The sequence below is a fragment of the Podarcis raffonei genome, chromosome 2 (assembly GCF_027172205.1).
Source record: "Podarcis raffonei isolate rPodRaf1 chromosome 2, rPodRaf1.pri, whole genome shotgun sequence".
Classification (NCBI taxonomy): Eukaryota; Metazoa; Chordata; class Lepidosauria; order Squamata; family Lacertidae; genus Podarcis; species Podarcis raffonei.
In genome coordinates, this window is record NC_070603.1 from 69,850,694 (window position 1) to 69,878,687 (window position 27,994).

General features: G+C 51.6%; 2 protein-coding genes across 7 annotated transcripts in view; one reads left to right on the top strand and one right to left on the bottom strand.

The window, feature by feature from the left end:
* DBN1 (drebrin 1) overlaps positions 1 to 17,551 on the top strand; it is a 40,561-nt gene extending 23,010 nt beyond the window's left edge. The window contains exons 2-15 of one of the 4 annotated variants that reach the window (XM_053377257.1): positions 1,344 to 1,399; positions 2,357 to 2,469; positions 4,318 to 4,392; positions 5,387 to 5,530; positions 6,039 to 6,116; positions 6,463 to 6,614; positions 9,742 to 9,805; positions 10,109 to 10,168; positions 10,747 to 10,858; positions 13,104 to 13,247; positions 14,691 to 14,825; positions 14,942 to 15,684; positions 16,290 to 16,392; positions 16,565 to 17,551. In XM_053377257.1, the coding sequence (XP_053233232.1) occupies positions 1,344 to 1,399; positions 2,357 to 2,469; positions 4,318 to 4,392; positions 5,387 to 5,530; positions 6,039 to 6,116; positions 6,463 to 6,614; positions 9,742 to 9,805; positions 10,109 to 10,168; positions 10,747 to 10,858; positions 13,104 to 13,247; positions 14,691 to 14,825; positions 14,942 to 15,684; positions 16,290 to 16,392; positions 16,565 to 16,635 (2,050 nt within the window). In that variant the 3' untranslated portion in view covers positions 16,636 to 17,551. Of the gene's footprint in view, positions 1 to 1,343; positions 1,400 to 2,356; positions 2,470 to 4,317; positions 4,393 to 5,386; positions 5,534 to 6,038; positions 6,117 to 6,462; positions 6,615 to 9,741; positions 9,806 to 10,108; positions 10,169 to 10,746; positions 10,859 to 13,103; positions 13,248 to 14,690; positions 14,826 to 14,941; positions 15,685 to 16,289; positions 16,393 to 16,564 lie in introns of all 4 variants that reach the window. The other 3 variants (XM_053377256.1, XM_053377259.1, XM_053377258.1) reach the window with 3 other exon arrangements.
* A 496-nt stretch (positions 17,552 to 18,047) lies between these two features.
* On the bottom strand, positions 18,048 to 27,913 carry PRR7 (proline rich 7, synaptic). 3 transcript variants are annotated; one of them, XM_053377262.1, is made up of 3 exons: positions 27,228 to 27,913; positions 19,650 to 19,963; positions 18,048 to 18,785 (listed from the first exon to the last, which is right to left on the bottom strand). In XM_053377262.1, the coding sequence occupies exons 2-3, from the start codon at positions 19,945 to 19,947 to the stop codon at positions 18,397 to 18,399; spliced, it is 687 nt and encodes a 228-aa protein (XP_053233237.1). In that variant the 5' UTR covers positions 19,948 to 19,963; positions 27,228 to 27,913; the 3' UTR covers positions 18,048 to 18,396. The 3 variants fall into 3 exon arrangements, with proteins under 3 accessions (XP_053233237.1, XP_053233235.1, XP_053233236.1); XM_053377260.1 differs by having other exon boundaries at positions 19,650 to 20,745; positions 27,228 to 27,910; XM_053377261.1 differs by having other exon boundaries at positions 19,728 to 20,745; positions 27,228 to 27,898.
* Between the last annotated feature and the right edge of the window lie 81 nt (positions 27,914 to 27,994).

The following is a 27,994-nucleotide window of genomic DNA, read 5'->3' on the forward strand; positions in this document are numbered from 1 at the left end:
CTTTAGGCCCCATGGCTAAATGCAACTCTTCTAGGCTTCTGTATATGGCCCTTGTAGCTCTCCCTACGCCTTCACTGGCCCTCCTTCCCACCCAAGTACTTTTGCTTGGCTGGAATGAGTCCTTGAAGCCTGAGAATGCCTCTTGCTAGTCTGGGATGAGTGTTTAGAAACAGGCAACCAAAGTGACCAGGAGGCTGGAGAAACTCCCAAATAAGGAAAGATTACAACATTTGGGTCTGGGGCTCTTTAGCTCTTTAGTGGCAGAAAGTTCAGAACAGACAAAAGGTCTGATTCAGCAGAGCTTTTCTTAGGAAATCTACTGAAAATAGTTTAATTCAAATGACTCTATGTCTGTGCATGCACACAAACCAAATATAGCCCATCTGGGAATCACACATGAGACAGGCAGTTTGCTGTTGCTCGAGGGCATTTTTAATTTCTCTGCTCCAGGCATGCTCCAGGAGGCCTGGTCCTCTGAGGGTGCCTGCTGCCCAATATACATGGTGCTTTCTATAAATAATTCTCAAATTTGTGGAATGTGCATCTTTGGGGGACAAGTGGAAGGAAGAGCAAAGTTTCAGGGGTGATAGAATAGGATCCCAGAGCATGCTGTGAATCTTCCCTCACTAACCAAGACACTGGTAGATGCATCACCCTATGACAGTGAACATCATCTTGGATTTGTGTGGGTGAGCCCATCATTTCTTCCCCTAGACTCCAAATGTGATTTGGAAGGAAGCAAGTTTGGAAATATCTGTTGCTTTCTTTCTGTTTCCTGGTGCCCGGCTTTCAGAGGGGTTGAAATATATTATGTTGTAATGCAAGGCTTTCTCTGGAATGAGGGGCATTCTCTGGACAAGACATTGTTGTCCTTTACTCAGAACTGTGTTTATTGTGCATCATGTGCAAGCACCACACAAATACCGAATTCAGCATCCTGAGGGTCAACTTTCATTTTATTAAAATAGTATTTATTGTGTTGGTCCATAGACCATACCAGGAAACCTACATTTTATTTTAAAAATCAAATTTGTAGACCTTGGGGACTAAGAAGAGTGTGTATCTATCCCACCAAGATCTCTGAAGCCCCAGAACCTCAGTGACTACGTGGTTGGGCTTTGTGGTTCTGTTCCTCTCCCTGCTACTCGAGGGCTACAGGAGCAGAACCAGTTCAGCAAAATAAGCCAACATGTGCAAATCTGCTTAATCCAAGCCCTAGCCTCCAATTTTACCTAGCACTATATCTGCATTTCCTTGGTGCAGGAGTTGGATAGTGAAGGATTTGCGCGGTCCTGCCCTTATCTGTACATGCTAACCTGTTTGTGTGATTCTCTGACTTGCAGGGCTTTGTACACTTACGAAGATGACTCCGATAACCTGAAACTGGCTGCTTCGGGAAGTGAGTATTCCTGTCCCTGCCCTTGCCTCCTTGCTGGGCAACCTTATGTTGCTTAGCCGATCCAGTCCTGGCAGTTCTCAGTGCTACACCAAACTTGCCTCTCCTAAAACAAAACAAAAAAATCTCCTTTTTTTCTTTTTAAAGTATATTTTTTATTAAGTTTTACATAACAAATTTAAATTCAAACACATCATTCACCTCTTCCATTAGGATTCTCTGAATCCCTTGACTTCCTTCCACCCTTCCATGGTTACCATTATCAATCTCCCCCCCCCCCTTCTGCTTATCTTATTTTCTTTAATTTGTTAAAAAAAATAGTAATTCATTTTTCCATAGTTTTTTGTTCATTACAAGCATTACTCAAATCCCACCAAAGTTGTTTACAGTGTTCTCTTAAGTACATTGTAATTTTTTTCCATTCCTTCTTAAAATTCTTCTCTTGCTGGTTTCTGATTTTCCCAGTCGGTTTCGCCATTTTGGCATAGTCCATCATCTTCATCAGCCATTCCTCTCTGGTTGGAACATTGTCTTCTTTCCGTCTCTGGGCCAGTAGTATCCTCGCTGCTGTCGTCGCATACATGAATAGACGACGACTAAAAATCCCATTTTTTTCAACAGGGTTAGAGTTGAAGTGGCAAGGGGTGGGGAGATAAATGGTCATGAGTTGTGGCAAGGGCACACCCAGTAAGTTGAGAGATTAGTCCCTTTTATCATGTGTTCCTCTGTCTACCCACCTGAAGGGCTGAAGTTCAGTGCTATATCATCTGCTCTGCATGCAGAGGTTCTTGGTCCGGTCCCTGGCATCTCCAGCTTCCCTGCTTGAAACCCCAGAGAGCCTGCTCCAGTCTGCGCAGACCGTACTGAGATAGATGAACCAATGCCCTGGCTCTATCATGTCCCTAAGGGAAAGAGCAGTGTGGTCTGTGTCCCATAAAATCTGTCTCTTTGCTTCTTCAGCTGGCGGCCTACAAGAACTCTCCAGCCATTTTGAGAACCAGAAAGTGATGTACGGATTCTGCAGTGTCAAAGACCCTCAGGCCACGCTCCCTAAATATGTCCTCATTAACTGGGTAAGTCCAAGAAGAGTCTGGGAGGCAGCTTGCTCTGTGCTGAAAAGGGGAGCAATATTAAAGTTGACTGGGCCACCCAAAAAGAGGACCTTGGTACTGCACCAGTTACAGCTTTTCCTCCCACTATGGTGAGAAAAGTCAGACAAGGAGAAATTCAGCCTTCTTTATGCACAGGAATCCTCTCAGCATCTGGAGCTGGCAGCCCTGTACAAACTAGGGTGGAGAATTCAGAAACAGCCAAGTGTTTCTCAAACGTGGGTCCACAGCTGTTGTTGGGCTACAACTCCCATCATCGCTAGCTAGCAGGACCAGTGGTCAGGGATGATGGGAGCTGCAGTCCAACAACAGCTGGAGACCCCGGTTTGAGAAACACTGAATGGCGAAGGCTGATGGTAGGTCCCTGGTGTCTTTGTTTACCTAAAGATAATCTCTGTGTAGGAAAAAGCACCAGCCCATCATTTGTGAAGGCTGGCACGAGTGCTGTTTGGGCTGTGAATACAGGTCCACATAAAGCTGGCTGGCTCTGAGGAGGCCTGTAACGATGGAGGTTGATCTTTCTAGCAGAACCCTTGCTGACTGCTGGGTTTCCATTGATTTGTCTGCAGTGCCCTCTAGTGGAACAAATTCCATTTTCCTTAATGAATCTGAAAGGGTTGACCACTCTCACACATTGGGCTGGCTCCTTCCCCTTCCCACTTTCTGTTCGGACTTGCTTCCTATCCTACCTGACATATCCCAGCTTGTGACAATCTTTAAATACTGCTTTTGTGGACAGTTCCTTTCACTAGGCCTTTTTTAAAATGTTTTTGTAGAAATATGGGTTTAACAGTCTGAACCAGCTGCCTTTGGTCTGATGCCCTCCAGACATTTTGAATATTAATATTTAGTTAGTTAGTTAGTTAGTTAGTTAGTTATGCATACCCCATCCATCTGGCTGGGTTTCCCCAGCCACTCTGGGTGGCTTCCAACAGAATATTAAAAACACAATAAAACATCAGACATTAAAAACTTCAGATGTCTTCTAAAAGTCAGATAGTTGTTTATTTCCATGACATCTGATGGGAGGGCGTTCCACAGAGCGGGTGCCACTACCGAGAAGGCCCTCTGCCTGCTTCCCTGTAACCTCACTTCTCGCAGTAAGGGAACCTCCAGAAAGCCCTCAGAGCTGGACCTCAGTGTCCAGGCAGAACTACAATTTCCAGCATCCCATGGTGGCTAAGGCTGATGGGACTTGTAGTCCAAAAGCATCTGGAGAGAACCAGGTTGGGGAAGGGTGACCTAAAAGAAGAAACACATTACAAAGTGCTGCCCGGGGCAGAAATGAACAACAAATACCCAGCCATTTGGAAACCACTGACTATCGCTACTAGCCCTAGCAAGACCCCCTTTGCAAGGGTGAGATCTACTGTGAAGGAGTATAAGATGTACTCTCTGTAAAATTTCCCAGTCCTTAACAAAAAGACTGCAAAAAAACCTCTTGCCAAGCATTGATGATCCAGAACTTAGAAGAAGCTGCAGACTTAGGCATGTGGGGCAGTGTTGCTTCCCTACCTTGTTGACACAGTGATATGTCTGATCTACATCTCATCCAAAATAACCGAGGAAGACCTTTCTGCAGAGAAAATCCTTGCTGCTCTTGCTTTCCATTCAGAAATCCAGAGGAATATCCCATTTTCTTGCATGATGGTGCCACCCTTGTCCTCCTCCTCCTGAGCTCTCCAGATGCTCTCCCAAGTAGCCTGTGTCTCTATGTGCATGTAGAATAAGATGCTGTCTGCTGCTGTCTCACGAGAGTGGCATCTTCCAGCACTAACCTTCCCCGTCCCTGTACCCCTTTATGCCTGGCAGGTGGGAGAGGATGTTGCTGATGCCCGCAAGTGTGCCTGTGCCAGCCATGTGGCCAAAGTCGCAGAATTCTTCCAGGTCAGTGGCAAACTGTTTGGGGAAGGGTGCGCAGGTGGGAGTGCCGATGCAACAGTCCTTTCCCATCTTGTAGGAAAGGGATTTGGACTTTGTGGGAGAGGGAGCATGGTTCTTCTGCAATGCAGGGGTGGAAAGACCTGTGGCCCTCCAGATGTGGACAGAGAGTGTAGCCCAATAACATCTGGATGGTCACAGGTTCCACATCTGGGATGGGCAAGGAGTTTTGATCGTGAGCTGTTGGCAGGAGACCTGTGCCAGCTGCTGGGTCTCCACTGTGTCCTCCAGGGCAGCTGCCTTAAATTCTCATCTGACTTCCTGCTCAATGCAAAATGCAGCTTCAAGTGGGGTGGCGAACCTGAGGTCAGGGGGCCAGATGTGGCCCTCCAGACCTCTCTGCCCAGCCCTTGGGACTCTTCTTAGTCCTTGCCCCTCATCAGCCTGGTTTATGGCTTTCTAAAGTGCTTTTGCCTGGCTGGTATATGTCCTTGAGCCATGATCATGCCTCCTGCTTGCCCAGTTTAGGTAGGCAGGTAGTGGGTGCATAGGTGGGTGTAAGCATCTGGCTTTTGTGTGGCTGGAGTAGAGCCTGCTCTACAAAGGTAAACGTCTCACATCCTTTGCCCTGCTTGCTTTTGCCTCTGGCCCTGCCCATCACTGGCAAGCAGCCCCCCCAGAAAACGACCCAAGAGGGAATGCAGGCTTTCTCTGAAAGGGGTTCCCCGCCTTTGAAGCTACAGTATCCCTGGCAAATATGCTCACCCAGACTCCGCTTAAATTGATCCATTGGAGGAGAGCTCACCACCTCCCAACACAGTCTTTGTCTACTGTCTAGCAGCTCTCTTCCCAATAAGAGCTGAGCTGAAATCTCATTCCCTGCCATTTCCTGGTCCTAGTCCTGCTCCCTGGAGCCTCAGAGGACAGACAGGTCTATGTCATCTTCTCCAGCTTGGTGGCCGGACCTTCATTTTTCAGTGTGGTTTGAATGTCTCAACAGGGTGTGGATGTCATTGTCAACGCTAGCAGTGTGGAAGACATCGACCCAGGAGCCATTGGGCAGCGGCTCTCCAACGGCCTCGCCCGCATTGCCAGCCCCGTGCTGCACCGTCTCCGCCTGCGTGAGGATGAGAATGCGCAGCCCGTGGTAATGCTCCTTCTTTGCCATGCCCCCCTTTCCCCTTGCTGGGGAGAAGCAACACCAGGCACTTCTGGGCTTGGGTGTGGCTGGTCTGCTGAAAGCAGTTTCTACTTAGGGCAGCCTTCCCCAGATTTGGACTACAGCTCCCATCAGCCCCTGCCAGCATGGCCTGGGACTAGGGGGAGATGGGAGCTGTAGTCCAACACCATCTGCAGGCACCAGGTTTTGGAAGGCTGTTGACGCAGGGTAAGAAAGATGGTTACAGTGGAGTGGACATTTCAGTTAGCAATAACCTCAGATTAACCTCACTGGCTGCGATGGGTGCACTGCTAATCCTCCAGCATACGTTATGAACTGCCTTGAAGAATATTCTGGTCAGTTACCCCCATGCTGTTACAAAGCATTGTGAAACACACCAGGGCAGTGAGAACCTGGCAAGTTGTCTTGTTATCTGTGTGTGCTCGTTCACACACATACACGTCTCTCTCCTGATTTGATTTCTTTGTTTCAGGGTACCACCTACCAGAAGACTGATGCTGCTGTGGAGATGAAGCGACTCAACCGGGAGCAGTTCTGGGAGCAGGCCAAGGTAGAAAAGTTTTACCAAGGAAGCCCTGTCCCTGGGCAGGTCAAGTCTGTGATTAGCTATGACTATCTATCATCTATCTATCTATCATCTATCTATCATCTATCATCTATCTATCTATCTATCTATCTATCTATCTATCTATCTATCTATCATCTATCTATCTATATCTATCATCTCTCTCTCTCTCTCTCTCTCTCTCTCTCACACACACACACACACACACACACACACACACACACACATACACATACACACACACCTATGTCTTTCCTTACCTTCATCCCTGTTCCAGCCTTTCTGTGTGAGGTGCAGCACCTACCCTCTCCCTCTTTTCTGTCCCTTGCAGAAAGAGGAGGAGCTGCGCAAGGAGGAGGAGCGGAAGAAGGCCCTGGACGAGCGGCTGCGTTTTGAGCAAGAGCGCATGGAGCAGGAGAGGCAGGAGCAGGAGGAGCGAGAGAAGCGCTACCGGGAGCGCGAGGAGCAGATTGAGGAACACAGGCAAGGGGCAGCCGGGAGGGTCTGGCCGTGGTGTTGTCTGTGTGCAAAGGGAGCCAAGGAGGCAACACGGGTGGTTCCTTAGCAAGCCAAGATGGGCAAATATCGGTTCGTCCAACAGGAGGGAGAGGGCTCTTGTGCTCTAATCCTGCTTGCAGGCAAGGATGCCTCTTCCACGGTGCTTCCTTGTGGGAAGCAAAAGTGGTCCTGTTGCTGCCCTGTTGCTCCTCCCTCTGTTTGGATAGGCCTAAGTGCCTCTTGGTCCTCCCTGAATGTTATGCTGCCAGTACTGATGGTGGTGAGAGTCTGCTTGAACTCAGCATGATAATTTAGTGCGGTTGGAGGTATATATCAGCCTCACCTCTTGCTGTTTTCAATTTAATTGCTCACAGAGTCATATACAGTCATACCTCGGGTTACAGACGCTTCAGGTTGCGGTTTTTTTGGGTTACGGATCGCCGAAACCCGGAAGTACCAGAATGGGTTGCTTCTGGCTTTTGGCGGTCGCGCATGCGCAGACGCGCCAAATCACAACCCGCGCATGCGCAGACACGCCACTGTGGGTTGCAAATGCTGCAGATTGCGAACGTGCATCCTGCCCGGATCACGTTCGCAACCCAAGCATCCACTGTACATGTTTATTGAATGTATTGCACTGGTAATAGCTGTTTCCTCCAAAACATTCCTAGGAGGTAGGTTCAGCTGGGAGGTGGCGGCTGACCTAAAGTCATTCAGAGCGCTTCGTGGGTGAGTGGGAATTGGAACCTCCCCAATCCACATTCTACTTCCTCTCTATAATACCAGTGGTTTTCAAGCTGTGTTCCATGGCATCTTGGGGCTCTTTGAAAGCCAGTGAAGACCATTAATGGCAGGCAATTCTCCCTGAAAAATGGCTTGCCCACCACTGCTGATTGTTCTCTGCCATGTTATGTTGGAGCACAGTCTGGCACTTCACACTGAATAGAGATGAGACCCCAAAGTCCTGGCAGAAACCTGAGTGTGTTCTTTGGAAAGATTTCATGGCAGATTTGGGGGGGGGGGGTGGCTAAGCAGTTGAGTTTGGAAAGAGCTCTTTCCTGCAGTCATGTGTGGTAGAAAGCCACTGCACAGCAGCACCCTGGCACAGTGCCCTTTCCCAGTTGTTTGTTCTCCCTTGTTGTTGTAGGATAATCCAAAGCTTTCAATTTACAACAACAACAACAATTTATTTATACCCCACCCATCTGGCTGGGTTTCCCCAGCCACTCTGGGCAGCTTCCAACAAAATATTAAAATACAATAGTCTGTTAAACATTAAAAGCTTCCCTAAACAGGGCTACCTTCAGATGTCTTCTAAAAGTCTGGTAGTTGTTTTTCTCTTTGACATCTGGTGGGAAGGCGTTCCACAGGGCAGGTGCCACTACCGAGAAGGCCCTCTGCCTGGTTCCCTGTAACTTGGCTTCTCGCAGCAAGGGAACTGCCAGAAGGCCCTCAGCGCTGGACCTCAGTGTCTGGGCTGAACGATGTTTACTTCTTCTGATGACAGAAGGATTGGCTGCTTTGGTCAAAGCCATACCACTTGCCCTGTGTCTTACCAGAATAGATTGAAGAAACATCTGAAATTATAGGTCTTTGCCACCTCCTGCATATTCATTTGGGAGCAGAGGGAACCATGCAACAGTAGCCAATGTGCCTTTAATGGTTTCATATTCCATATGTGCAATAAACAGTCCCTGTTCTGTGATTTCCCAGGTTTATCAGGACTTCTGCAGCTCTTTGGAGGGCTGTGTGTGTCGGATGGCAGTGCTGTTTCATAACTGCTGAACGATTACGGTCTCTGAAGTGAAGCACTTAAATCATTTTGCATTTGCATGAGTGGCAGTGATGAAATTTTAATAGAGAGATAGATTGGACCCAGCCTGGGCAGGACATAATTGGGCATACTTTCTCGTGTTGTGGTTTATATCCAAACAGCTATGGTAGGCTGGATTAAGAGTACAAACACATCGTCATTTTCATACACAACAGTGGTTCCTAGGTAGGTGAACATGCAGCAGACAGAAAGCCAAGTGGTAGGATAAGCACTTGGAACACCTTGGTGAGCTGACAAGGTATGAAATGCATTAGGCTAACATGTAAAGTCTAACAGCTAAGAAAGGAAGCTCAGAAGGTAACCGTTTAAAGGTGGGAGGCAGAAACAGGATGGGATTTGGAATGGGACACACTTGCAAAACACGGGGCGACAGGAGGCATTTAGCAGAGGGGTTCCCAGAACACAAGGCATAATAACCCCTCCAAATGTTATTTTTATCACACAAGCATGATGATCTGTGCTCAAGATGGTATCAGGGCAGCTATACGTGATTCCACTTTCAATGTTGTTTGGGCCTGCAAAAGTTCAGAGGGGGACATGCTGCTTCATTTCCAGCTGATGCATGCTCCATCGCTTCCTGCTGAAATCCTGCAACTTCTGGGGTGGGTGGGTTGTCCTGCTTTGGTTGTGCTATAGCAAAAGGGTGCCCCTCCCTCCCAATGGCAATAGTGCAGCAGCACATGCAGTAGCATTGCCAAACAACTAAGAAAGCGGAATGATGTGTGGGCTGTCCAGTGTAAATCCACAGCTAATGCGTTATTATTGCATCAAAGACACATTGCAGAAAATACCCGCAGGAAACAAAAAAAGGCCATGCTATCTGGAGGTGCCCAAGAGATTTTCCTGCTTGCTGGCAAAATAGGCACAGAGCAAGTTTTAGAGTGGGCTCTAGAGACCAGTGAAAATGATTTAAGAGGCCTTGAAATAAGAGCTAATGGGGGAAATGGTGCATAATAAGGATTAAGTGAGGGTGCAACAGAAAATTTCAAATATACACAACTTTGGAATAAAGTTGGAGGTCAGACGGTTCTCCATGGTTCCTGAATGGAGAAGGCTATCTTTTGACTGATTGGCTACTTCCTGCTGCTTTGCAAGGAAGGGTGGGGTATTATTATTATTATTATTATTATTATTATTATTATTATTATTATTATTGATGTTAAATGTTAGAAAGCCAAGTCAGCCTGCGGCCTGTCCTACCCAGGCCCTAGCATTCCAGTACCAGGACCTCTCAAGCCTTCTTTTCCTCCTCCTTCTCCTCCTTTCCCTTCCCACCAGGCGAAAGCAGCAGACCCTGGAGGCGGAGGAAGCCAAGCAGCGGTTGAAGGAGCAGTCCATCTTTGTAAGTGATGCTTCAAGAGCTTGGGGGAGGATTGTCCAGTTGTGCCACTGGCTCCCCCAAGGAGGTTGGCAGAGGTAGGGATTCAGCACCAAGGCTGGCTGGTGACATTGGGGACCCACTCTGCAGCCAGGGTGAGGACGCCTTGCTGCCCAAGAGCTCTTCCTCTCTCCAGCTTTGTGCTAGGCCAGGAGAATAACAGTAAAGCAAACAAACAGACAGACAGACAGACAGACAGACAGACAAATGTAGGGTCTTCTGGTGTGGTTGAGGTGCCCTGGGGCTGACGCTGACCTCTCTCCCTAGGGGGAGCAGGAGGACGACGAAGACAGGCAGCAGCCCAAAAAGTCTGAGTCAGAGGTGGAGGTGAGTGCGGCCCCGGGGCACAGCATGCGTTGTGTAGGCAGCAGGACCTCCATGCACCCTACAGGGCTCTTGCTGCATGAGGGTTGTCGTGTTTGTGTGTGGAGAGTTTTGGCGGGGAGGGGGGGCCTTCAATTCTGGCGACTGTTGTCCTGTGGAGAAGCTGGAGTGTGCTGTTGATGAGCGGAAGTCTGTGCTTAAGCAAGGCTGGGCATCAGTTCTCTCTCTGGGGAGCAAGGCGGGATCCCGGCTGTCCTCGTCTCTCCTCCTTTGCTTACATACATGTTCCATTTTGTCAGAAGAGGAAGACAGATTGTGGTGCTGTCACTTTTCTTTCCCCCCCCCCCTGTCACTGTGTGCCATTGCTGCTGCTGGGGGTGGGGGTGGGGCATGGGGTGAGGGACACTGTTTGTGTGTGGCACGTATCATGTTTTGTCACTGTTGCCCTGGCAACTGCATGGGGAGGGGCAGAGCTGGGTGTGAGGGGGTTCGGGCTGGGTTTATGACGGGGTCTGTGTGGGCCTGTGGACTGGGCTGCCCTTGACCGTCCTCTTTCGCCTCTTCCCCTCGCATCCTGACAGGAGGCGGCTGCCATCATTGCTCAGAGGCCCGAGAACCCCCGCGAGTTCTTCAGGCAGCAAGAGCGAGTGGCTTCGGCCAGTTCAGAGACAGCCCCGCCCATCAACAGAACAGGTAGAGAGCCCTCGCCGGCGCTGCTTCAGGCAGGGAGTACAGAAAATGGGGGAATGAGGGTTGGTGGGGAAGCGGTCAGGAAGATTTCAGCAACCTGGTTTTTGTTTTGTTTTTGTTTTCGAATGGAAGGTGGGGCAGTATACATCTCAGGGCAAGGCAGTGGGAGCATCCAGACACCTGGAAATGTCTGCTACGGGTGATATGAGCAGATGGGGGGAGTTGTTTAAGGAAGCAAAAGCAAAATGCAAAAACCTCAGAAACATGACCAGAGGTCAGTTGAACACAGAATGAGGTGCAGAGAAGAGACATTCCCTGCTGCTGAGTCTCACCATAAGGGAAACAGCCAGCATCCTATGAAAGCCTGAAAAGTGGCAAATGCCTAACTTATAACAAAATACTTATGTCCTTTCTTATCACATATAACCAAGTTTTGCGTCCAATAATTTGATTAGGTGTTGTTGGATATATATATTCTAGTTCATATCTATTTCATTGTCCAAAACGGCAACAGTTTTGTCAGTTTTGGAGAACAGTAGAAATGAGATCTTCAGGGTTATACTACATCATTATCCAGCACATGGGGCTTAGAGTGAGACACCTGTGGCGCAGGTTGTCCTGCCTTTCTCTTGCGCAAGGCTCACAATATCGCTCCTGGATCAGGGGTTGCTGCTGATGCCAACGCCACACAAGGCGTGTGTTTCTGGGCTGTGGATCAAACCTAGCATAGCTTGATTTTCAAGACAGGGTCTGGGGGATCATCTGTCTTTGAGGACACTATAGCGAACCTCTCACCCTTTGAGAATTTAACGTGGAAGCAAAAGATCATTTATCATGTAGTCATTGATGTAGAAAACGTTCCATTCTGGGCTAAATCTGAATTGGCAGTCCGTCATCACCACACCCTGCTTTCATGGTGTCTGGATCCTGCAGACAATTGGCTTCCCTGATGGGAAGTTTCCAAGTAGTGTCCCTGCAGCAAAGTGGTCCTCCATCACCTCGGTTACATCATCCCAGTATGCGAGTGGGTCTGATGTTAGCTAGGCAGCAGGAGCTCTTAGTGTTATTTATCGAATTGGCCAGCCTTGGGGGGGATACTCCAGCCTAGCAGCCTGTTTCTGTCCTTGACAGTGCTGTCTGAAGAATGGTACTGCTGGGGTGGGCAGGTGAGCAAAGGGACACTAGGAATAAGCCAATGTAAACAAGACAGGGGGCCCAGAAATCTTGCCGCAGTTTTCATTGCATCAAGCGAGTCTGTGTCTCTGTAGCCAGGAGGGAGAACCTGTGGCCCTCCAGGAGGTGTTGGGCTCCTTCAGCCTCAGCCAGCATAGCTGATGATCAGAGGGGATGGGATGTGTAGCCTGATATTATCTGGGAGGCCACAGGTTTCCCTATGGAAGGAACTGGACAAAAGAAAGCAGGGGCAGCAGCGGGTGAGATCTTCTCTTGTGCTCTCTCCCACCCCAATTCCTGGCTGCTGCTTAGGACACACTTCTTGGCTGCTTGTGAGTTTTGCACAGCCCACCAGAGCTGAGTAGGCCACAGAACCTCCAGGCATTGTTTTGGCAAAGAGGCGCAGAGACTCAGCGCTTTATTTGCAGCAGCCTCCACGGGTGGTTCATGCTAGAGAACTCCTTTGCACCTCTGCTGTGGCTTTTTCTGGCTCCTTGGGCTGCCCACCGCAGAGGATGGCGCAGCTGCGACTATCCCTGCCTCAGGGCTAAGGCACGAACTCTGCTCTCTGGAGCCCTCTGCATTACGGCTTTGGGTTCACGCTTCTATGTGATAGTATGGGTCAACTCTCTATTGGGGACCAGGTTGCCAGTTGACGTAGGGACCTTGGCATGAACTTGTCTTCCCCGGCACCACTTGCGTATCCTGCCTCCGAGCTTCCTCTTTCTCTCCCGCTTCACTTTCTTGCACCGCCCAGCCTTCCTGATGCCATCCTGCTCCCTCCACTCTGCTCCAGCCTGGCCCTCGTGCCCCCCAGCCGCTGCCTCTGCTTTTCCCCAGCCCCCCACCCTGCACTGCTGCCCCCAGGAGCCTCCTCCCACCCTCCTCCTTGCCTTTGCAGAGACCCACCTCCCTCACAGTCTTCCCCTGCCTCCCCAGCCCCTCACGTGGGCCTTGCTTGCCCAGTGGCATGAGCAGGGGGGCGGGCGGGAGATGGAGTGGGCAGCTGGAGGGGAGACTGATCATTCTCTTCTGCTTTCTCTGTCTCCGTCCGTCTGTCTTGTCTTTCTCTCAGCAGGTCGTCTGCACTGTCCTTTCATAAAGACACCTGACAGTGGGCCGCCTTCCTTCTCCTCCTCCTCCTCCTCCTCCCCTCCACGGACTCCCTTCCCCTATATCTCTTGCCACCGCACACCAAACCTCTCCTCCTTCTTCCCATGTAGGTAGCCAGGCCCCGGCCGGGCTTTGGGGAGTCGGTTGGGGAGGCAGCTGCTTCGGGGGCCTTGCCCACCCGCCCCGCACCTTGTATCTTTGGCCACGCCCAGTCTCACTCCGCAGGCATCTCTGAAAGGAAGGACTAAGAGTCCATGAGTGTCCCAGAAACACTGGCCCCGCAGACTGGACCAGGGAAGGCTCAGGGCACGCCCTGCTCTCTCTCGTGTTCACTGCATGGCAGGAGTGTAGCCCCAGAAGAGCGGAGAGGGGCCTAGCGTTGCGTTACGCTTCGGCAGCTACCACCCTCGGGAGGGCTGGCTTTGTATATAAGACGGAAACTTCCCCTTTGGCGCCCCACATCTATGCCCCCACCTGGTTCACCTTTTAAAGAACAGCTTCAGTTAGGTAGGCCGCAACAGGGACTTGTCAACATCAGTAGCTGCACCATAAATCCAAGCATGGATTTGCAGGCCAGTGTATTGATGCCCTATAGGCAGGGTGGAGGCAGTGAACAGAGAGCCTCAAATGAAAACCAGTTAGGCCAATTGTGACTGTAGAACAGAGCATCCGTTTCCCCAGATTAGAAAAAGGGGAGCCAAAATCTATGCAAACAAAAGATGAACCACACACACACATATACACACAGAGAGAGACAAACAGTATGCACACAGGCGCGCACACACACACCATGCTGCAGGGGGCAGTTGCACTGCAGAACAGGGGATGTCCCTGAACCAGGGTGTAGGATGGATATAGTGGGCGAACTGGGTTTGTGATGGGAGTACTAAGTCTGGGACAGAGATGACCTTCTAAAGTTGTCCCTTCACCTGATGTTTGCAGTGGGGAGGGGCATTATTTTTTCCTGTAGACTCTGCTTCCAAAGATAGTAAAAAGGGGAGGACACCTCCTAGTCTATAAAGGAGGGGGTGGTGAAACCAGCCTCCCAGTGTTGCTGGATTACAACTCCCATCATCCCTGACCATTGGCCATGATGGCTGTGGACAATGGGAGCTGGGAGAGCCACGGTTTCCTCATTCCCAATTTTAAGTGCCATTTGACATAGAGAACTTCAGGGCCCCCGTGGTTGTGCATGACACAAAGAGTTCTGCCTCCACCCACCGCCAAAGAGGGCATTTTTTCCTTCTTCACTCCTTCAGTTTCCAGCACATTTGTCTGCAAAAAGCAAAGCGAAACCTTTATGCCATATAACTTGCTGTAGGGTTAGGGTCGCTTAAGGGCAACCGGTTAATTTTGTCGACTGGGTAAGTTGGGGAAATGGCACATTTCAGGAGGAGTCGGATCTTGGTGCCTTGTTGCCGTCGCTGTTGTTCAAACGAAGCTGTCCTGCGTGCTTGGGAGCGCAACTGGCGGGACCTGTGGCTAGGGGGGTGTCGTGGCCTTTGACTTGTGGGCTCCCCACCTGAGTGCCCATGTGGCTCCTTCACAGGCAGCCAGTCGGAAACGCACAGAAAGGTCTCTGCCTCCGCCAGTAGCCCCTGCGACTCCAGCACAGCCTCGACGCCTGTTGGGGAGCAGATTGAGCGGGCCCTGGATGAGGTAACGCAGCAGGGTGCATTGAAAGGTACGTGCAGCCCCCTCGCCCCTATAGGCTTGCCCCCCTCCTGGGTCCTCGGGCTGCGGGCTCCCTCCCTCCAGGTCTGCTGAGGAACCTCCTCTCTCGCTTCCTCCCTGCTGCAGACTCCTCCAGCCCCAGCAGCGACGAGACAGCGGTGGCATCCGCAATGAGCTGGGCCCCTGCCAGCGTGGAGCCTCCGATGGAGAAGGCCGAGGAGCCCCCTGTGGGGGCCACAGCCTGGCAGGCAGCGGACTGGGCAGAGCCGCAGCAAGGCGGGGCTGGCCCCACGGAAGACCTGGTGTTTCCAGAGCCCAAAGACGAGCCTCTGTTCCCAGATGCCCCGCCTCCCAAAGAAGAGCCTCTGTTCCCAGCAGCCCCTCTGCCCATGCAGAGCGAAGGCGCCCTGGATCTGGGCGAGGCCTTTGGGTTCTCCCAGCCCCCCGCCCCGCCATCAGAGAACATCCTCGACCTGTGGCAGAACGACAGCGCCGCTGCTGAGCCCACCCCTCCCGACGCCTGGGAGCTCCAGGGCGGGCCCCCCACCCCAGCCCCGTGGGACCTTCACGACGGGCCGCCCGCTGCCGCCCCCATGCTGGTCGAGGTGGATGCCCCCCCAGGGGCAGTGGAGCCCCCACCCTCCGCCAGCCTCCTGGAAGACAACCTGTTGAACTTCAACGACCTGCCCGAGCCCCCGGCCACCTTCTGCGATGCTGAGCAGGATGAAGAGCCGGCCAGCATCATTGCCATCGAGGGGCTGCACCAGATGACCCTCAGCTACCAGCACGCCCTGCAGGAAGCTTCCGGGGTGCACCAAGAGCCCCAGCTGCTCACCAACGGGGAGACTGCCCAAAAGGAAAGCACGCAGGTGAGGAGGGGGCGCTCAGGCTGGCCTGGGGAGCACTTCTGAAAGCTCCTGGTCCTGCCTTGCAGATCAAAACAGGATCATGAGGTACCACAGCTTGCTGCTTCGTGTTCATTTAAAGTGTGTCTCCTTTGGGCCCTGCCACTGGAGAAGTAATAATAATAATAATTTTGTTATTTATGTGCTGCCCAACTGACTGGGTTGCCCCAGCCACCCTGGGTGGCTTGCAACAAATTAAAACACCAAGCACAGTAAAACATAAAACATCAAACATTAAAAATTTCCCTATGCAGGACACATCTTCTTTCATGTCTTATTTATACACACACAGACAAAATATTCCTTTATTTATTAATGTTGAAGAATGATGATGAACAACTTAATATGTGCACCTTGCTGCAGTCTTTAGACCATGCATGTTCCACAAACTTTTGGACCCTTTCACACGTGCTAGCTCACGGGTAGCTTGAGCATTTTACTCCTCAGGCCTTCGTTGTCTGAGAGTACAAAACCAGAAAGTGATTGTTGCTCTGGGTTAACTGGGAAGGGAAAGAATAGGGACACCTTCCAAAGCACAGCACATGCCACGTTTTGCTTTTCTCTTCCAGACCAGCGAGGGTTATTTCAGCCAATCACAAGATGAAGACTTTAACCAATCAGAAGAACCATCTGCTAAAGCTCCTCCTCCCGTGTTCTACAATAAGCCCCCAGGTGAGGATCAGGGATGGATGGGCAGGTGAGAGGGAGGATGGGAAGATCCACCTTTGCGCTTCCTCTTCTGGGGACCCCTAGAAGAGCGGGCTTTGGGGACCACCCCTTTTCAAAGGGGAGAAAAGAGCCAACCACCCTCCCTCACAGGTCATGCATTTGATTCCCCCCTCAGAGATTGATATCACCTGTTGGGATGCGGACCCAGTGCCAGAAGACGAGGAGAACTTTGGGGGCAGCGTTTAAGGCCAGCTCCTCTGCCCGACTCCTGTATCCTGCACCCAGCGAGCCCAGCGAGTGCAAGCCTGGAGCAGCCGCAGTGAGGGCCTGGTGCCTGCTTGCTCCGTATTGTAGCCCTGCGGTCCAGGGCCTAAGAATGTGCCCCAGCCAGACAGGATATTCTCCATGGTACTCCGGGGTAACTTTTTCCAGCTCTCTTTCTCTTTCTCTCTCTCTCTTCTCCCTGTTTTTCTAATGTTGTCAAATAGGAAACGTGTAAATCTGCCTGGTCCCCCTCTTTGTTGGTAGCTTCCCTGCAGATCCTCCCCCCTCCCAATTGCCTCTTAGCCCATTGGGTTTTTTCTGACACTCCCCCAAATGCCATGTATACCATCTGGGTTGATCTCCTGTGAGTGCTGCTCTTGGGGGTGGGTGGGGAGGGTCACTTCCTCCTCTCAGACTCTGCCCAGAGTTTTCAGTATTTTGCACGAATTTAAAATAAAATATGGCAATAAAATGGCCCTTGTGTGGGCAAGGCTCTGGCTCCCTTCCCCCCACTTCTCTGTTTGGTCCCCCCAAGACACACCTGAGGCACCCAGGGAAGCAAAGGAGAGCCCCGTCCATCTCTGGGCTCTAGCAGCAAGGAACTTTCCCCCCTCCAGAGTTCTGTGCCCAAATGCCCCTCTTGTTTCAGAAATAAGCCCATTTCAGACCCTTCTCCTTAGGCCTTTATTTGCCCTGAGAGCCTGGGACAAGGGGAGACTCTGGTGGGCTCTTCCCCCTTCCAAAAAACCCCTTTCCTCTTTCCCTACCCTATTTCCTCTTTCATTCCATGCTTGGTTTCCTTTCTCTCACGTACAGTAATTGTTTTTTTGAAAGCACAAATTCTGTAACAGCAATGTGCTTATGTATGTTAATAAATAAATTGATTCCAAGCAGGGCAGCTGGCTTTGTAGTACAGGGTGCCTTTTTTTGCTTTCAAAGGTGGGGCAGAATTAATGAGGCAACGCAAGACCACCGGGTGGTCGGGTGGGCATATTCCACAGGCACAAAACGGCTGGTCTTTTATTCAGAGTTTTTTCAGTAGCTGCTTTTAAGGGCCAAGAATGTACTTTGATGGGGTAGGGGTATGAAAGCTGAGGGGAATTATTATTTTGAGCAATTGGAACACTTTGAACGTGGCATTGTGTGGTCTGTAGTGGGCCCTGCATGAAGTCATAGCCTGAGCAGGAGAGCTCACCACTAGATGTCGCTGCCAACAAAGGAATGTGTTTCTGGAGCATGCCTAGGCCTCCATCCTCCTAATTCTGTGGGATTATTTAGGAATGGGGTTGCTTCACTTCCTGCCACAGTGCACATGGGACTCTTTAAAAGCACAGCACACCCACCACTTTCGCAGCACCGACTCATCAACCACCCAGCACCAGGTTTGTAATAAATCAGGTTCCACAAACTTTTATTATTTTCAAAATGTAACAAACGAAAAATAGGAAACGAACCCAAAGGCCCCCTTGCAGTCAGCACCAACAGAGCCTGTAGCGGGCCCAGAAAAAGGGAAGTGGGCGAGATGGGGAGACCAGCCCCAATCTCATCCTGGCCAGGAGGTCAAAGAGCAACTGGGGGGAGGAGATCTTTGCACTGCGAGGGCTCATGGCCCAGACATGGCTGGAAGGCTCGGACTGAGAGGCTGGGTGGCTCCCGCAGACCAAGGGAACAAACAGGCTGCCGGGATCCTCCAGCTTGTGTGCAGCAGCAGCCACAGTCCCACCCAGGGTGTGGCATGGCGTGCTAAACTGCAGTAGTCCTGCCAAACAAAGGCATTGAGACCGGCAGGTGCCAGGGCCCCGGCTCATAGCTGTCTCTGGCGCTGAATTCTGAGTCTGTCCAGCTGGGGAAGATGCGCTGCGAGTGCTCAGCCTCCAAGTAGAGGTTGGTGCAGGTGGGGCCCCGGCTGGCTGTGCTGGGCAGGTGGAGCGCTGAGCTGTAGCCCCGGTCCAGGAAGAGGGGCTTGTAGCTGGGCGGCTGCTCCTGCTTCTCCGGCTGCTCATGGCTCAGGAAGGGGGTGGTGATCTTGCGGTACAAGCCGCGCGTGTCCGTCAGCACTTCGCTGTAAGGCGGCGGCGGCTCGGCCATCAGCACTGCTTCCTCGTAGCAAGGTGGCTTGGATGGATCTGGTTCTGCAAGCAAAGCAATCACAGTGACCGAGTGCAAGGAACTGATACAGTTAAGCGTGCCATCCCACCATTGCCTGCTCTGTTCCCCCCAGGCATACAAAATACAAGCTCACCTGTCCCGAGCAAGGTTTGGGGAGAAACAGAGACCCAAACACCCTCAGCTCTATTATCACAATCCAAGAGCTGGCTACAACCACAGACCTACACTTCACAGGCAAGCAAATGGGATCAGGGATGGTGCAAGACTTTGGATACACAGAATGAGCATTCTGACCCCACCTTCCTCTTAAATAAGCCTCCTGAGATCCTGCCCACTTCAGCCCTGCATAACGGAAAGAGCTTCTCCACCCCCATCATTCAGCCCAGACACAGGTCCAGCTCTAAGGGCCTTCTGGCAGTTCCCTCACTGCGAGATGTGAATTTACAGGGAACCAGGCAGAGGGCCATTTCTGCAGTGGCACCCAACCTGTGAAACACTCTCGTGTCAGATATCAAGGAAATAAACAACTATCTGACTTTTAGAAGACTTCTGAAGGCAGCCCAAAGCAATGTTTTCTTTCATTCCTTCATATTTTGTTCGAAGCTGCCATTAAGCTGAAACTTTCCAAGCTCTGGGTGAATAGCAGTTTGGTCTGAAGGCTGAACCCTTAAGCCTGCTGGAGGCAGCTTGGCCTCCCTTAGCTGTAGCTCAGTGGTGGGGCATCTGCCTTGCATGCAGAAGGTTGCAGATTCAATCCCCAGCATCTCCAGAGAGGGCGGGGAGACTCCTGCGGGAAACCCTGGGGAGCCCCTGCCAGCCAGTGCAGCCCGTCCTATGCTAGATGAAACAACGGCCTGACTTCCTGTTCTCGCCAGCCAGCTACCCACCTGCAGAAGCAGCGCTCCTCCCAAACGCGACCGTATTCTGCACCAGGAGTGGGCTCAGTCCCCTTCGGGTGCCCTTACCATGCCTGCAGCTCCACGGCCTCGGGGGTGGGAGGTGAGGGCGATGGGGCTCAATCCGGAGTCGGTGAGGTACCGCGATGCCCGGTGGGTTCCTGATGTACCCGCCCCCATAGCCGGAGCCCCCGTAGGCAGGGCCCCCATAGCCCTCGTAGTGGAGGGGCTCCATCTCCAGGGTGCGCAGGTGCTGCTCTCGCAGCCGCTCCTCCTGCCGCCGCTTCATGCGCCGCCGCAAGTAGCTGCAGAAGCAACATAGCAACACAATGAGCCCCCAGATCAGCCAGAAGCCGGCAAAGCAGGTGAGGAAGGTGTAGGTGCCGTGGGACATCACCATCTTCGCTCCGGAGGACTGGCAGAGGTTTCGCCCTACGAGCCTTGAAGCCAAGGAGTTTATTCAGTTCCAGCTTTGGGGGTGGGGGGTGGGCAGGAGACTCTTTCTCTCTTTCCCCCACTTTTGGGTCTTCTGCAAAGAGGCAGGGACTAGGCTCAGTTCTGCGGGTGCCTTTGCCTGCTCTGCTTCCTCCCTTGCTGCCCAGTCATGTTGATGGGATCACAAGCTTCCCCTCTGCTCTCCTTGTACGTCCAGTTTTGCTTTTTCCCCAAAGATTGTGTAGGGTGCTCTCTTTCAGCTGCAGTACAATCCAGGGGCCACCACCACCAAGGCCCTGCTTCAGTCAAGGCAGTGGAAGCAGGGTCTGCAGCAGCTCAGCCCCTTGTGAGTTACGCGGCCTCCTGGAGGTGCTCCACAACTGCAGCCATGGAAGAGGTTGGCCGGAGACTGGGGCGCAGGCTTGGGCCTTTCACGGAGAGGGGGGAGTTCTGGCTCCTAAAGGAGCCCAAGGGAGGAAAGGAGAGTGCTGAGAAGGCTCATGGGCACGGCCTGTGCTCTCTTCTTCAAACTCCTGAGTTTTTGGATACTTGGGGTAACACGACCAGTAACACCAGCACCCAGCCCAACTTCTTCCCATTGCTGGCTCAGGGCTTTGCAGGGCCAACAGCACTTCCGACAGGAACTCGCTCCCTGCAAACAGACAGACAATGCCATTGATTGTAGGAGAGACAAGTGCTATTTTGCAGAACCCACCCTGCCTGCTCTAAGCCCTTCCCCAGCTAATGAGCAGAAGCCACTGGTGGTCCAATGAAGGGGTGTAGAGCTTAGACCCTGACTGCAAACACTGCCCTCCCCTTGAACACAAAAGCCTGTGGCTTGGCTTGGCTTCCCACCAGTTGCAACAGCAAAGTAGAGGGGAGGAAAGCTTTTGGTTAAATTGGGTGTATTGTACAGCCTCCGACCCCTGTCCAGCAATCTAAGCCTGTGACTACCAAGTGGGCATGTGCCCCCTTTCATGCAGCCACAGTACCACCCACACACTCACCATCACATGCGCCCACTCTCATTCATGCACTGAACACTCACAGATCAGGCTGGGCTTACAGCATTCAGGCATGCTCCTTGCACAGGTTGCAACCAAAGCTGTGGGCCGCCATCACCCTGGCCATTTCCGACTGAGGCAATAAACTGCCAGGGATGGAGCGAACCCAAATTCCAGACCTGCTGCTGCTGCTGTGGCAGTGAAGGGGAGGACTCACGAAACAGCAGGGCACAAAAGCACCAGGAGAGGCCAAGAGAAGACAGCAAAGCACAAGTACCAGAGCACTACATCACTTCTCCTCCTGATGGCACTGCTAGCCCAACAGCACTCCTCTGCTCATCCACAAACCATCACAGAAGCCTCCTGCCCACACATGTCACAGCTTCACCCCTCAAGGGACTGCTCTCCACATGGTGCATCACACGCCACTGCCAAGATGTGTGCTGATTCCTCCTTCTCTGCCTTGGCTTACCCCCTACCCCCAGGTAATGGATGCCAACCAACAACCTCCCATTCATAGCAAAGCTGTTTCCAATGCAGCTTAGGGACCACTAAGCATGAAGCAGGTCGCCCTGAGCTAAAACTGAACTTTGACACTTGCATCAGATAAAGGCCCCACCATCAGCTACATCTCCACCCTCCTCCTGCCTGCTTAGTTCATTGCTTGTTAGTTCTGATGTCTGCCAGTAGCTAGGCCACCATAAACCAAGGCAAGTAAGTACGTTATTCCCAGGATATTTCATAAATGGACTGATCCCAGAACCCCGTTTCAGGAAATCACAATCATTCCAGAGGGAGAATTCCTCCTGCATGTGTACTGCAGCGGATCACAAGCTGTGGGGATGAGGTGATCTGAATCTTGCCTTTGTACACTTAGGCTGCATTCTAGACAGGCACACATGCAGCAAGAGGTATTCCACATCCCACCCAGGCAAACACACTTGAGGAGGCTGCAGAACAGGGCAGCTGGGGGTGTGGCCTAGGCAGGAAGGGTGCAACCAAGGGCCAGGTAGAGAGGCCTGTTGTTGCCCACTTTTGGCTAGTGTGCACCCAATTTAACTTGGGAATCTCTGTAAGCACCATTCATAGAATGGCCTTTCAAAGTGTCATCAGAACATCCCCAAATGTTAACAGGACCTATTTGGGATTAGACATTTCTGAGTAACTCTGTACTGAGGAACAACTCCATTTCTCCTTTAAAAGTATCTCACTGTCACCTCAAACACAGCTGAGAGGGTATTCCCCACCATATCAAGGCATTAAGAGATAAGCCTGAAAGCTTTTATTATTGCTTACACTAAGCCAGCCTTCTTATCAGAGCCCAAACCAGCAGCTAAAACTTAAGAAGTGGGCTGAGCTTCAGCCTCGTGTGGATCTCCTTCACGTTACCAAGAGCCCCTGTCAGCTGCCAACCCTGTCAGTGTGTTTTAAACAGAGCCAGAGTGCAGGATCGACAGCCATTAACAGTTTAGGTTAACAGCTAGCAACTAAGCTGTGTTCCTGGATCTGTTCTCTTGCTTCACATCAGGTCAGATCAAGGCCAAGCATTCTTTGTAAGAAGCCCATCAGTCAACAAGCACTGAGTGCTCTGTCAGAAACATGGACCCTGGTCTGAGTAGGCTGCTGTTTACCTTCCACCTGCCTGTCATACATCATAAGGCAGGTGCAAATTAATACCAGTAAGCATTAAACTATTTAGTCAGAAGAGACACCACAGGCCAGCCAATCACAGAAAATGCCTGAAATGTCAGCCTTCTAGCCTCAATGCAGTTAACCACTGCTTAATGTCTTCCTCATAATGGCCCTATACTAAAGTTTTGGGTTTGAATGGACCCTTTTGCCACCTGTGTGGTGCTTGTCTGGATCCTTCCCTTTGTTATTGTCCATATTCTAAAGCAGTAGCCCCCAAATATTCCATCTGGGACTCAGCCAACTGAACTACATATTACCTTGAGCTATAGGCCTTCTGAATCTTTGACAAGGCACATAGATAAGCCTTTCTACTTATCTATGTGCAGGCCCATTATTAAAAACACAAATTACATTAAGACTGTCAAGTTTACATTCAGAAGTGGCGGCCACAAGTTAGAAGAGAAAAGGAAGTGAAACTGGGTAGGCAGGTGGGTGGCTGAATCCACACAGGAAATGAAGCAGCCCGTGAAACACGGGTTGAGTGGGAATGTGCTTTGTCCCTTCTTTGAATGCACGTGTCCCAGTTGGTGGCTCCATCAAGGAAGTGTGATTGAGCTAAAACAAGCCCAGGAAGAACAACTTTGCAGCTGCCAATATGGCAGCAACAGGGGAAATTGCCAAGATGAAGCCAAGCTCCCCCCCTTCCTCCCGGTTTACTCTTCCCCAAAATCTGCTAATTAAAAACAGGATTTTCTAAGGAACTACAAAATTTCAGCGTGATTAGGTCAACAGCAAGCTGACATTAACTAAATGCCCACAAAAAAGCTGCAAATGATCACCTTGTACAAGGGTGAAATTTGTTAATTGGCACTGAATTCAGCTTTCCGGGAAGACCAGATTTTATGTTTAAAGTATGTTTCTAACCTTTATTGCCATGAAGGCAAGCTTGTAAGGTTAAGCAATGTGTCATGACAGACTGGTTAAGTGGTTAGAGTACTGGGATAGGACCAGAGAAACCAGGGTTCAAATCCACACTCAGTCATCTTGGTTCAGTTACTATCCTATAGCCTAGCCCACTGGGTTGTTGTGAAGAAAAAATAGCAGAGGGGCAAGGTATGTAGCTCTGAGTAACGCGAAGGAAAGCAGGGAAATAAATGTAATGAATGGGGGGGGGGGAAAATCCGTGAAATTTCAAAAGCCACAGTGGGAGATGAACAGGATATTCAGTTGCCAGGGAGAAGATTTACAGGGTTGTGCATAGCTCTCTGCACCTTCCCATTGGTTAGAAGAAAATATAATGCAAAATGACCCAAAAAATCTCCCAGGAGATCTAAAAAAAGAAAAATGGTAATAAGAAAACCACTGACAATTTTGTTCTCCTTGATGGTACCTCAAAATATGCCATCCAAGAGAGCCTACCTCATCTTATCCCATTTTGGCTCACCTGGGTGCCTGCTTTGATTTGCATAATTGTACAAAGATTCAGCTTTCCTAGAATTAACTGAGTGCAAAAACACATACACACACACAACCTGCTTCTGAAGAAGTATAGAATTGCAGACACTTTCTAAATGCAGAGCACAGAGAACTCTGTAACAAAGACAAGGTCACAGTGCCAGACCTCCACCTGGGACAACCTTGGTGCTCGGTGAGATTGCTGGCTGCTGGCCAGAAGGAAGAGGTCACAGAGCTGCCTAGATTTCCCTGAATAGTCTGCTGTACATGAGAACAGTATAATCCTAGCAGAGACCAGTGCAATATTCATACACCTGCAGGACAAAAAGCTCCAGTTACAGGTGGCCATAAACCAGTGACCAATATATGCCTCTGCTGGGAGACAACAGAGGGAGAGGGGCATTGCCCTGATGTTGTGAGCTTCCCAAAAACAACTGGGTGGCTACTGTGAGAACAGGAAGCTAGAGTGGATAGGCCTCTGGTCTGATCCAGCAGGGATCTACTTGTGTTCCAAGTGAACCTACTATATGACCCTTACTGATCCCATGGTCCTCAGTACCAAGCTCTTCACAAGGCAATGCCCCCACCAGCGGCCTTAACATCCTGTTTAAGATACTTAATAAAAATAATCCATTCCAGCAGAGAAGGCCAGGATGGTTCTTCCAAATGTAGCTCATCTTTACCTATAAATATCCTTTCTGTGTGTGTGCTTTTTTAGAAGTCCCTAATAAGATGAGGATGGGTATGGATACATGCACCTCAGTATGGTTATTGAGGGTTTCTGCATAGAAAGCATTGCCACTGGTGATGCGGGAGGGAATTGCAACAGGGCCTGTGCACGGCTCCCTAAGACTCCAGTGCTTCCCCTCCTCCTCAAACAGGAGAGAACAGCTACGCCTGTGCTGGGCAATGCAGATCCCAGCCTCAAATCACAACAATAAATGTCAAAGTAAAGACTTAGCAGCACCTTGGCAAGGACTCCTCCACAGCATGAATCTGGCCTCGTGCAAGGCTGGCATCTAAGGGACACTGAGATGACTGGTGTGCTGTGTTGGCTACGGCTGCTGGAGGGGTGGGGGTTGAGAGGGAGGGAGGAGCACTGCATCAAAAGGACTAGTCCACCTTAAAAGCACAGGCTGCCAATCCATCCAGAACAGGGACTGCTCTGGCTTGCAGCTGGAACCTCTGGAGATTCTGGAGCACTGGGCTTCCTTGCCTCTCCAATGTCAGATCCACCATTTGTGGGCATGAGGCCTTCCCTTCCCCATTCATCTTCAGACATATGCTCAGGACACATGTTGGCTTCTGAAGATAGGGTGCCTTTACAGGTTATATGTCCCTACCAGGACTGTTACAGGCTGTGGCTTCTTCTTGCACACCAGCTTTGCTCATCCATGCAGATGACACCAACAGCCCTTGTGCACAAGTAGGTTACATATATTCCTGGGCAGCAGTGTGTGTGTGTGTGTGTGTGTGTGTGTGTGTGTCCACACTGAATGGGAAACTGAACAAGCTCTCAATTATTTTCTCTGATAGCACAGAGGGCACCTCAAATTCAAGGCAAGCACTTCTTACAAAGACATTTTCCTACCTAGCCACCACTACAGAAGCTCCTAAGCTTAATTTAAATTAAAGCATGAAGTCAAACAGACCACTGAGCATGTCCATCTGACCCTCTGGCAATCCACAGCCATGCACACAGCCATCCACTCCTAAAGTGGGCATCCAGGAACCACTGTGGCTTCCAGGCGCACTTAATTTCTGCTGTCTCCTGCCTGAGAAGCTTTACAAGTTGCCCTAAAAGACCTGACTTCTGATCGTGACCACGTGAGGCAGCCTGCAAAGGTTACTGGTGTCCTGCTTTTCCATCTTAGGGTCCAGGATCAAGATGCAGCCTAGAAAGCAAATTCCAGGGCTGAGCCCAGGCATAAATTAAACCCTGGATGTCAGGTTTAACACAATGACATCTTTTTAGCCTGTCACCCAAAGGAAGCTGCCTTATACTAAAATCAGACCACTGATCTGGCTCAGTGTTGCCTTCGCAGACTGACAGTAGCTGAAGTTCCTTGGCCAAGTGTTTTGGTGGGGCACAGAAATTAGTATCAGAGCAAGAATAACTGGGGAACAAGGACCATGGCCTGATCTCTCAACTGAGCTATGGTGCCTCCTTCTCTTGAAGGATGGGGAGGGGGGCCATTTATCTGGGGGGTTTTTTCTAGAAGGCCGATTAACCCTGTCCACTAAAGCAACCTTCTGACGCTGCTTACATTTGGGGAAACCCAGTGGGCCTATGCAAGGCCCTCCGACTCTCCCCCGTCTTGGTGCATGATGATCTCCGGTGCTTACAGCTAACTTAAGATGCTTCCCACCGCTCTCTACCGTCTCTACCGTGGCAGTGCCCATTATCATCCTCCCTACCCCAAAAACACAGCGGATCCAGCCAACAGGAGAGGCACCGATCCTGAGCTGAATGCACCTACCAAGCTGGCGTTGCGAAGAGGCGGCTTTTGCGCGCGCGTGCACACAAACCAAGCGCACACACGCACACCCCACAACGCAGATATGGGTGCGCGCTCAACCAAGGCAGGCGAGAGCGCGCAGGACTTCTCTCCTGCCCCCCCCCCCCGCGTTCTTTCCCCAACCTGCCAACCGCCTCCTAGCAAGTCCATTGCCAGCGCCGGGTGACGCCGCCACGTTCCCCAGCTATGCCAAGTCCCCAGGTGCCCAAGCAACAGGAGGCGCCGAAGCTGCAACCCCGGAGGGTCTTCCCTGGGGTCGCCCCGCTCGCTTGGGGGCGAGCAGACCATCAGTCCTGTCTGCTGGCGCCTTAAGGGGCAGCTGCACGTGGGGAGAGGGGCGGCCGGCCGGGCCCCTTCCACCAGTTGTGGGCAGCTGAGGGGTGGGGAGAAGATAGCAGGAGACAGGCAGCTAAGCGCAGAGGAGCCTCGCTTGGCAGGTGGCTGGTGCTGGTGCTGCCGCCGCCTCCTCGCCTCGATGGGCCCCCGGTGACTCCCATAGGGTCTCTCGCCTTTTTCGTCCTCACCGTCACTTCCAGCGCCGAGATCAGGGATCGCTCGCAGGAGCCCCATCTCGGGAAGCCGGCAGAGCCATCCCTTCGGCTTCGGTGTGGCGTGGAGCGGGGCTGGGGCAGGCGCGACCAGGAGAGCGCGGCGTCAGGCGTGTGGGCTTCCTCTCGCCTTGCCCATTGCCCGACGCGGCAGCTCCACGCGGGCGGTGCCGGGCTCTCCCTTTGTCTCCTCCGCCGCCGCAAGCGCTCGCGCGTCTCTTCCTTTCTTCTTTCTTCTCTCTCCAGCTCCTGCCTCGCTCGCTCGCTCCCTCGCTTGCTTGCTCTGCCGGCCCCGCCCTCTGGCTCCTCCCTCCGGCGGCGGCGGCGGCCCTCGCCAGCCTCTTCCTGCCCACTTCGGGGGGCCTGCAGCCTCGTGGGGACGGCGCGCGGGTCTTTCCTAGGAGAAACCCCGGGACTCCAAGGCCGTCCGGAGTGGGGTGCGGTGGGGGTCGCCGGGAGGCGTCAAACAGCAGTGGCGGCAGCGCCTGGGGCTCGCTGATCTTGGGGGCTCCTTTGCTTGCTTGCTTTTTTCTTTTTTTGCTCCTCGTTGGAATTTCCTGCCGGGATTTGCTTGGCTTCCTCGCTGTCCTTTCCGATCCGGGCGGGCTTCTCCCTCTCCTCCCGACGTCACGACTGTAGCCTCGGCACGTCAGGGCCAAAGCGGGGGGCGCAGAGGTGGGGAGAACGCCAGGCAGCAGGGAAAGTCCGGCAAAAGCACCTCCGAGGCCCTCCCAGCCCCCCCC